Source organism: Balaenoptera musculus, chromosome 11, assembly GCF_009873245.2.
Source record: "Balaenoptera musculus isolate JJ_BM4_2016_0621 chromosome 11, mBalMus1.pri.v3, whole genome shotgun sequence".
Classification (NCBI taxonomy): Eukaryota; Metazoa; Chordata; class Mammalia; order Artiodactyla; family Balaenopteridae; genus Balaenoptera; species Balaenoptera musculus.
Window position 1 is genome coordinate 40,084,081 of NC_045795.1, and position 9,618 is coordinate 40,093,698.

The 9,618-nt window shown below is 59.9% G+C and overlaps 1 protein-coding gene across 4 annotated transcripts; it reads right to left on the minus strand.

Moving 5' to 3' along the window:
• Window positions 1–144: 144 nt before the first annotated feature.
• HMGA1 (high mobility group AT-hook 1) lies at window positions 145–9,321 on the minus strand. Of its 4 annotated transcripts, none has more exons than XM_036869455.1 (6): window positions 9,196–9,321; window positions 8,840–8,953; window positions 5,492–5,637; window positions 3,547–3,630; window positions 2,829–2,879; window positions 1,412–1,500 (listed from the first exon to the last, which is right to left on the minus strand). In XM_036869455.1, exons 3-6 carry the CDS (start codon window positions 5,591–5,593, stop codon window positions 1,447–1,449), a joined length of 291 nt encoding a protein of 96 aa, XP_036725350.1. In that variant the 5' UTR covers window positions 5,594–5,637; window positions 8,840–8,953; window positions 9,196–9,321; the 3' UTR covers window positions 1,412–1,446. The 4 variants fall into 4 exon arrangements, with proteins under 4 accessions (XP_036725351.1, XP_036725350.1, XP_036725352.1 ...); XM_036869457.1 differs by having other exon boundaries at window positions 5,459–5,637; window positions 9,198–9,309; XM_036869456.1 differs by lacking the exon at window positions 2,829–2,879 and having other exon boundaries at window positions 145–1,500; window positions 5,459–5,637.
• Window positions 9,322–9,618: the final 297 nt, after the last annotated feature.

A 9,618-nucleotide genomic window follows, 5' to 3' on the forward strand; every position in this document is an offset into this window, starting at 1 on the left:
GTAGTTGACTTCTTCAAGAGGGGCTTAAGTTACCTTCCCTGGAGCTGACGCCAATGCTTTTTCTTCTTCCTCCCCCACCCACTAGACCCTTGGTTTCCACCCTTCCCTATTCCAGGCATCCATCACAGAAAGACTCAGTCCAGAAAAGGATATTTTTTTATTCAAGTAACTGCAAATAGGAAACCAGAGGGGGGGGCCCCAGGCTGGGACAAATAATGGCTACCTCCTCCCTGACAGAACAGGGGGAGAAGGTGGCCCCTACACCCGACGGTCAACACAGGCCCCCCTCCTTACTCTGCTGCAGCATCCTAGGGGCAGGGCCCCACCTTCCCTGGGACTGGGGTAGTCGGTAACCCAGCCTGCTTTGCCCCAGGCCCCTTCCCCTAAGAGCATCTTGGAGGAGGGGAATGTGGGCAGAACAGGAGGCAATGAGGATGAACATTTGGCGCTGGTAGCAGCAGCAATGACGGATGTCTAAGAATGAAACATTGAACAAAAAACAACACAACTGTCCAGAGGTAGTTTGTGAACAGAGGAAAGATGGAACCAGAACCTTGGGGGGTGGGGAGGAGCAGAAGGATGGGAGTGGGCAAGGCTAGCTCCTTGTTATTAGTGCCCCGAGTGAGGGAAGGAAGGGGAAACCGAGGTCTAGAGTGGAAGCAGACGGGGACAGGGAGTGGCTCTAGCCCGCCTTAAGTGGCTGCCACCGGGAGCCCAGGCCTCCTGGGCCTCACCTGGATAAAGGTGACTCTGCATTTTCATCACTTCACTGGATTCCAGGGTGAGGGCAAGGTAGGTTGGAGCCTGCTTAGAGGGGGGAGGGGGCTTAAACCCCTCCTGCCTGCCTTCCTGTGCCCCCAAGTGGGCGGCCCAACCTACTGCAGGGACTAGGCAAGGTGGGAAGGAAGCAAAGGGGGTGTGAGCCACCCCTGGTGAGACACAGCTTGGTCGGGGGCATCTGGGGCCAATCACCCCTCTCCAGTGGCCACACCTGCTGCCGCTAGTACAGTGGGAGTGGGGCATGTCAGAATGAGATGGGGCTTGGGCCCCTTTTTAAGGCCAGGGGAGCCCTCCCAGGCCCCTTAATGGGAAGCCAGAGGGAAGAGTCGGGGATTAGAAGGGACCCCGAAACCAAGAGCCCAGCCAGCAAGGTCCCCACACTGAGGGAGTGGGGATGCAGCAGCGCGGGAGCAGCTAAGTGGGAAGTCAGGCGCCGTGGGTCAGGGGTCGCTGGGACCTGAAATCAAAGGAAACTGCTCCCGACTCGGGGCCCCGGGGGCCCTGCGGCGACGGCTGGTGTGCTGTGTAGTGTGGCGGTGAGGGCGCAGGTGGGTGGCGGTGACACGAGAGCCTGGGGGAAGGGGTGGGGGCAGTGGGAGCGGAGCGGAGCTGTCCAGTCCCAGAAGGAAACTGCTCCTCGGTGAGGGAGCGGGCGGCACGGCACGGTCACTGCTCCTCCTCTGAGGACTCCTGCGAGATGCCCTCCTCTTCCTCCTTCTCCTGCAGGGTGGGCAGGGCCATCAGCAGGAATGCCAGGCCTGCCCCCCTCCTCCTCCACCCACCAGGGGCCAAGCTCGCCCCCAACCCCTCCCCGCACTCCCTGGCTCTCCAGAAGGGGGATGAGTCAGGGCTGAGTGTGTGGGTGACTCAGCAACCTCCACGGCCCAGTTTCATTCATAAAAAAGGAAGAATTTAAAGGGAGGGAAAAAAAACCACACACATGCTGCTCTCACACAGAGCCAGGCCCCTTGGCCCCCAGGCCCACGGCGGGGGTACCTGGCAGAGCTCGGGGCACCACTGAGCTCGAGGAAGCGAGGAAGTGACTGGTTCTCGGGCAGGGGAGGAGAGGAGGCAGCCAGGGAGAGGAAATGAGGAGGGAAGGGGTGGCTGGAGGCTGCATGAGCCCCCCTGGTGGGTGCAGGGGAACCGAGTGGCCTTGGCCTGCAGGGGCAGCTGCTGGGCTGCGAGCGGTGGCCACGGGCTGACCCCAGGCCAGGGTGGGGAGGAAGGGGAAGTGTGTGCCGCCGGGGCTCACTCACTGGGCGGGAATGTCGGGACACCACACGGGGCCCCCGTGCCAGGCACAAACTCCAAAACAACTTGTTTCCTGTTACTCACTCCTGGGGCCCAGCCAGCACCCCGAGCCCCCCTCACCCCGTGGTGGCTCGGCTCACGCTCGAGGAATGACCGCCTCAGGGAAGACAGGTTGGGGACAGTAAAGGGCCGGGAGGGCCCTCACTGCGGTGGACCCCCTGGAGGCATCTCCCGGCTCAACCTGCCTACTTTCATTACCAGCTACTGGGGCCTAGAGATGGACGGCGCCTCCCTGAGGAGGTAGCTCCCTGCGGCATCGCACCTCAGCCCCCACCCAACGTGACCCCCTCGCCCGCTCGCCCGCCCAGGCCTGAGCTCCTTTGCTGCTCCTTAAACCTCCCTTTGTCCTCATTTCTATAATGGCGGCGGGGGAGAAACACTAATAGTTGACCTCCAAGTTCACCCTAGAAGTTCTGAGTCTGTTCTAGAAGCAGAGGAAGGAGAGACAGGGACCACCCCCAGTAGGGCAGCGCAGGGAGTCTGGTCTGGTTGGTACCTGGGACCCCTCAATTCTCATGGACACAGCCCTTTAAAAGCCCTGGGCTGGGTGCCAGGAACCCTGAGCCCTGGACAAATCCCTTCCCCTCTCCGGGCCTGGGTAAAACATGAAGTATCACCATTCCTGGCCCGGCAGGTCAGGGAGAGCCATGTTCCTATGCAGGCACAGGATGGGGCATCTCCCACTCTTAACAGCCTCCCCAGAAGAGCCAAGCTGCCGCCATCTGTTCACCTACCAGTTTTTTGGGTCTGCCCCTTGGTTTCCTCCCTGGAGTTGTGGTGGTTTTCTAGATGGTCAGAGAAAAGATCCACTAAGTCAAAGATGTTCCTGACGGTGCTCACCCAATGACCAGTGCCCTGGATGGTGAGGGAGAGCAGGGAGGGGCAGAACTACCTTCCTCTGCTCGGGGCAGCCCAGGACTCTCAGCCCAGCAGGCCCACCCGAGTCCAGCTGGTGATGACTGGCCAGCCACACTGCCCCCCCCCACCCCAACATACACACACGCCCCCCACTCCCTCCTCCACCCATGACTCAGAGGATATGAGTCGTGTCTTAGAAAAAATAAAATAAAAAACAAAACAACTTCTCTGAAAGGCTGATGCCACTGTAGATCTGGCCTTCCCTGCTTCTCCCCACTCCCTCAGGAGCCAGGGGGCCTCCGGGAGAAAAGGTGACATTCTCAGCCCAGGACCTGCCCCTTCGCTCCTCCCAACTCGCCTCTCTCCAGACCAGGAAAGCTGCGGGACATCTGACTTGATTTCCCCATTGTCCTGGGCAGGACCAAGGCCCCAGAAGTGGGACCTCAGTCATTGCCCCACTCTCTTCAATTAGCAAAGACACATCATCCCCCATATGCCAGAGAAAAAGAGGGTGCCAAGAATGAGGACAAGCCAGCCCTTTCCCAGACCTCCTATAGCTGCTGTCGTGGGGAGAGGGCCCTCCTCAAGCCTCACCCGGGTCTTGGCAGCGCCCTTGTTTTTGCTCCCCTTCGGTCGGCCCCGAGGTCTCTTAGGTGTTGGCACTTCGCTGGGCTCCTTCTGCAAAGACAGATGGGGCAGTCAGGGACACAGAAGCCACCTGCCCCACCCTTTTCAGGACAGAGCCCTCTGCCCCAGCCCAGGAGAATTAAGTCTGCAAGCCATCCCCCAACTCTGGAATCCACAGGAATCATGGCAGGCAGCCCTTGGGATTCAGGTTCTCCATCTGAATATCTTTTACAAAGTCTCTCCCCTTGCTTCCCTATGACAGCAAAATGACAAGAGACCAGAAGGCCTCTGGGAAGGGTGTCATGGGGGCAGAAAGACACTCTTAGGCAGCTCTGTCCACATGCCAGCTCGGCCACTGACTAGCTCTAAGATCTTGGGCAAGACACTTAATGCTTGAGCCTCAGTTTCCCTCATCTGTAAATGGTGACAAGACTTACCTTGCAGGGTGTCACGAAAACTAAATGAAAAATGTACAAGTGTCCAGCACTGGGCTGTGATCATTGCCCACCCCCTCAGATGATGCAGAAGAGGGGAAAGGATCCCCCTTCCCCCTAGAGGGAACCTACAGCCTCTACCTGCAAACCAGACTCCCTTCAGGCTGCCTCCTAGGGAGAAGGAGTTATGTCCAGATCTTGGAACCCCAGAGATCCCTGCCCATTGGTGTCGCTGAAATTTTAATAAGCCCGAGACAGAATAAAAAACTGCTACATAATGCATAGAAGCTGGGCAGCAAAGGCACGTCAGCTATGGTTTCCCAAGGCGGCTGCCTGGGGGCTCTTCACGGTCCAGTAACCCAACACCCCTTCTCTGACACCCCCGCTGACCACAAGCTAACAGGCGGCAGGGGTGGGCCTAGGGAACGAGACTAAGAGGATGAGCTCCCCACACACAAACTGTGGGCTCTGAAAGAGGCAGCTGAATTCCACCACCCGTCAGACTCCTCACGGCTCCTGAGAGTCAGTACAGGCCTCTCCACCTACAGATGGGGGGCGGCGACCGGGGCCCGGTGGACACAAGCTGCCTGAAGTGTAAAGAGCAAGGATCGACCTCATCTGCTTTCCTCTCCTCTCCCCCACGAAAGGGAAGTAATGGGGCTTCACCAACAGCTGCCCCTTACGTAGGGATAGCTGCCCCTCTGTGAGAGAAACCAAGATCTCCCCCATGTAGCAGGTGGTCCCCACAGCCTGACTGGCCAAGCTCCCTGGGGTGCCCACAGTGCCAGGCTGGCCTTTTAACCCCACGGGACCTTTGTGAGGGGCAGAACCAGGGCTCTCAGTCACTCTGCCACCAACTCCCCAACATTTTAAGCTTCTTGGGCTTCCGTTTCCTTTTACAGAGCTGGGGCAAAGCCCAATCCAGGGCCACTCAAGGAGGTCCGTGAACAGGTGCTGGCCCAGAAACTGTTACTGTCCTGGGATGAGGAACTACAGAAACGTACAGTAAGTATTTAGAAACCTTCATAGTAAATTTCATAGTAAATTAACAAAGTACTATCGTGTGCAGTGAGTATAATAACAAAAAACGCTGGGCTTACGTATGTAAATGTTCACGTTTCTATAATTCATCTTTACTGTTTCATAAATGCACTGGTCCACGATGGACTGGAAATAAAGGGTGGGTGGTTTACCACAGTGTATAAGCACTGACTGGCCTGCGTGACTACAGGGTCACTTCTGGCTTGGACTTTCGGGCTCGGGCTCAGGGTTCCCTCAGGCTGCACTTCTCTCCCAGGCTCTCAGGCACCAGGGATGCATGTGTGGGGAGAACACACATGTACAGGAATGACGCTGCGCCCTGCCAGTCCTGTTTTCACCTGCCAAGACGCCTGGCACCTCCCTAGCCCAAAGAGGTAAACCGAGGCAAAGGTTTGGACACCCACCTGACTCCCTACCAGCGCCGTCCCGGGACTCACCGGAGGCTGCTTGCGCGGCCTGCCCCGCCCTCGCTTCTCAGTGCCGTCCTTTTCCTGCTTGGAGGCCAAGGGCTGGCTGGACTTCGAGCTCGACTCGCTCATCTTCCCTTGTCGGCAGAGCAGGTGGAGGAGCGACGGCTGGGATGCTGGGAGGCGGGAAAAGTTGTTTTAAACAAAACCTCTTGCTTTAGCCGCCTCCTACCCCCTCACCACTCCCACCCTCAAAATGCCCGGCAGGAAACTGCCTGCTCCCAGGGGTCCCCGCGATTCCCACCTGGGCCGATGGGGGCATCTGCCCAGCCCAGCTTGCAGCCACAGGGCGGGGCTGGGCCGTTGGCCCTAATCAGCTCCTTATCTCCTCTTCAGAACGGCTCTTTGTCGTCCTGCCAGCCCCACAGGGCCCGGGCCCAAGAGCCCAGCCAGCCCAGTCCTGGCTGTGGGTAAGGCCGCCCTGGCAACAGTGTGGGTGAGATGGGGGTCCTCACACTGCCAGGGCCCCCTCCCTCCACCAAGCTGTCCCTTCTCTTCAAGAGAAAACCGAGCCTGGGTAGCTCGCAGGGAACAAGGGAGGAAAGGTAAGCAGAGAATGAGCCCTGGGCATCTGGCAGCCATAGACATCAATCCCCGGCCCACCTCGTCCACGGTACTGCCCATCTGCCAGAGCCCCACCAGTTCTTTCCGCTGCTCTCTCCCTGAGTAAAAGCCTTGGGGGTTCAAAGACGGGGACGATTTGGAAAGAAGGGTGAAGGGGGTTAAAACTGCAGTGGGTGAGGTGGGAGGAAGAAAAGAAACCCAAAGCTGAAAGGTGAATCTCCTCTTCCCCCTTGCCCGCCCCCACCCACCTGGAGTGAGATGAGATCTTTCTCTTTGATGCCTCCTTACACGAGGGGCAGGGACTTGTCCAACTGAGAGGGGCCCTCGTAACACATGCTAGCTGACTCCCTGAAGCCCTAGCAGGGCTGATCCTAAAAGCTCCTTGGTCCCTTTCTAGCATCTCCCCTCTCCTTAGAGGCCTGTTTGTGCTTCATCAGCCCTATTAATATAGAATTTACCTGAAACCCCCCTCTGCAAGGAGTATTTGGGAGTCTCTTCCAGAGGCTGAGAAAAGACAGCGAGGGCCCTCGCACCCCCATCCCTGTCCTCCCCGTTATTATCCCCAAGTTACAGATAGAGACGTGTCCTGGGAGGCCTATGGTTCCACACTTCCCTGATAACCAATCCCTGGCTGCCCTTGGCAAAGGGTGGGCCCAAGTGGCTCCACTTCTGAAAGCCCCTCAATCTATAAAATGTGGGTAATGATAAGGCACCTGCCTCACCTACCTCTCCAGACTGCGGCAAGGATCAAACCAGGTAAAAGTTAAAAACGCTTAAACAACAGAAAGCTTCATTCCAGATCAAAATGAGAACTAGAACGTTTGAAAATGACTTTCTTTCCCCTTTTCAGATTCAGACAATTTCCAATTTTAACCCAATGAGAGGAAAGACTGTTTTTGCAAACTTGTGATTGTTAGAGGGCCTGAGGCCCCCGATCCTCAAGTACTGAAATTCTCCAGACGGCGGGACTTTGGTAATTATTCCATTTTATAATATTTCAGACTTGAAGACCCTTTTAAACAAGGTGGTTGGTGATTTATCCTGCTCCATCATTAGTGGCTTGGCCTGCTCTGTAATTGCAGGCAGTGATTAGAATCTTATATTACACCACAGGTCCCCCTTCAAAACTAAACATCACAATTAATCAGCTAAATGAGTGCTGACCTCACATGAGGTTTGCTGGAGGCCCCCTCGGAGAGGTGGTTCCAGTTGGGCAAAGCCAGCCCCTAATCCCATAAAGCCTGGGCCAGCCTGCCTGGGGATCCTGGTGGGTGTCCCTGGTGTTTCCCCCCACCTCTTGCTGCTGGGGACCCTTTAATCCCCTCACCCCCACCCCAGATCCAGGACTCCAGAGAAGGCAAGGCCTGAGGCCCTCTCTGGTGAGACCAACAAATGCTTGTCTCTTCCACCTGTTTCTGAACATCAGAGAGACCAGGCTTGGCAAAGCCACGTTTAGGGTCCAACTTCAATCCTTCAGTTGGTAATAAGCCCTTTCAGGCCTCAAGCCTGTCTCCTCCACACACTGTGCACGCAGTGTGGGCTCCACAAATGCTGAGGCAATCTGCAGGAATGACTCTAGGAAATCATCCTGGAACCACCTTGTTTTCCCCAAAATAGTAGCCCAGAGAGGGCTGATGAGTTGCCCAAGGTCACAGAGCAAGTTGGCGAGCAGGATGGAGTGGGTTGCTGGCGACCCTTCTAGCCCGCCACTTTCCTTACCCGTCTGGGGGCTGGTAAAGTCCCTATCATCCCTGTTGCAGACCCGGGGCCCAGGGTGACTCTGCAAGTGTCTGCGCCCGGCGGTTGCAGGTCGGCCGGCGGGACTGGGGGCTAGAGTGCGGGGGGGGAGGGGCGCAGGCCGCTTTCGCAGGCGCGGGAAACCGGTGCACCCCGACCGCATGCACCGCCACGAGGGTGCACCCGGCCCCACTTCCTGCCAGAGGGGGCACCCAAGCCCGCCTTGGGGCAGGAAACCTGGCGCGCGCGGGGGAGAGGAAGAAAGCCACCTCCCTCCGCGCCCTCCCCGCAAAATAAAGCCCCAGAAAAAAAAATTGAAACGGGGAGTCAAAGGGACTAGTTCCAACAGAGCCCAGCAAAGCAGAGAAACCAGTTTGTGGGGGCGGAAGGCAGGCCGGGCCCTGGGGGCTGAAGAGGCGCGGGCCGGGCCAGAGGTGGGGTCGGGGTGAAGCCCCAACCCAGGCCGGCGATTCGGCCTCATCTGCGGAGGGGCGCCAGGAGACAGGCCGAGCTGGAGTAAGGCCGAATTGCGGGGTCCCTGCCCATCCCCCTCACTTCTAGAACTTCCCCAGGCTGCGGGGGCCACCCGGCCCCCCACTCTCCCCTGGCGCCGCAGCCCGTTCCTCTCCCCGCCCCCCACAACCCAGGCCCGGGCTCGGGCTCGGGCGGGAGCGGCGGCCGCGCGAGGTGCACCGGGCTCCGCCGGGTGCACAACTCGCGCTCGCCGCAGCCGCGCGCCCCCTCCCCCACCGCGCGCTTTTCCCGGGTCCCCGCCCCCCGCAGGGCGCCCGCGGCGCGGGGGAAGGGGTGCCGGTGCCCTCCCCGCGCCGCCGGGCCCCGCCGCCCGCCCCCGCGCCGCGCGGCCCTCCCCCGCCGGCGGCTCGCGCAGCCCCGGCCTGGGAATAAAGCCGGAGGCGCGCGCTGCAGCCCCGGGCGGCTTGCAGGAGGGGCGGCGTGCAGCGGGGGCGCGGGCGCCCCCCTCCGCCGCCGCCGCCGCGGGCCCCGGGGACGACTCACCGCGAGCTCGGCCGCCGGCCTGCGGTGCGCGCTCCGGGCTGCCGGGAGCGACGGTGCTGGGCGCTGAGGACCGGCCTGGCTCCGCCGCCGCCGCCGCTGGTAGCAAATGCGGATCTGAAACCGGGAGAGAGAGCAGAGGCGCTCAGAGACCGCCGCCGCCGCGTGCTCGCCGCCCAGGCCCCCGCGGGGTATTTATATGTCACATCCAGGCGGGGGGACAAAAATATTCCCCCTCCCCCGAAGGATGGCGAGGGGCAGGAAGCTAGGCACGGCCCGTGCGCGGCCTCAATAAATAAATAATTTAATTAAATGATAGATATAAAAAAAAAGAGCCACCGGAGGGGCCGCGAACTCACGCCTTCTTGGAGCCGCGCCAGGGCCAGAAATAGCCCGGGCTCGGAGTCCCAATTAGAGGAGCGCAGCCCCGGCTCAGGGGAGCTTAAAAAGAGCGACCCAGGGGCAGGGGGGACGGGCCCGCCCGCGCCAGCCGTGTCACTGAGGGGGGCGGGGCCATGCAAATGAGCCCGGGGATTTAAAAGGGCGGCCGCCCGCCAGCCGCCGCCGCCGCCGCGCGGGTGGGTGCTGAGTTCGGGGAGGGGCGAGCGGTGCCGGGCTTCTGGGGGCGGGCGCGCGCGGGAGGCCTGGACTGGGAACCCGAGGCCACGGCCCACTTCCCACAGTCCCGGCCGGGAGACAGGGGGAGGTGTTTAGAGGGGTCACCAAGCAGTCCTTCGGGGGGGGAGAGGGCGTCCTTACTGCATGGAAAGGGGGTCCCCAGG

What these genes read in the sequence shown, in the direction of transcription:
- HMGA1 (XM_036869457.1), bottom strand. Translation starts at nt 5,593, where the DNA reads ATGAGCGAGTCGAGCTCGAAGTCCAGCCAGCCCTTGGCCTCCAAGCAG. An exon ending in CGGCGCTGGTAGGGAGTCAG is followed by an intron (nt 3,631 to 5,458) that starts GTGGGTGTCCAA and finishes CTGTCTTTGCAG; the next exon opens with AAGGAGCCCAGCGAAGTGCC. An exon ending in AGGGCGCTGCCAAGACCCGG is followed by an intron (nt 2,880 to 3,546) that starts GTGAGGCTTGAG and finishes CTGACCATCTAG; the next exon opens with AAAACCACCACAACTCCAGG.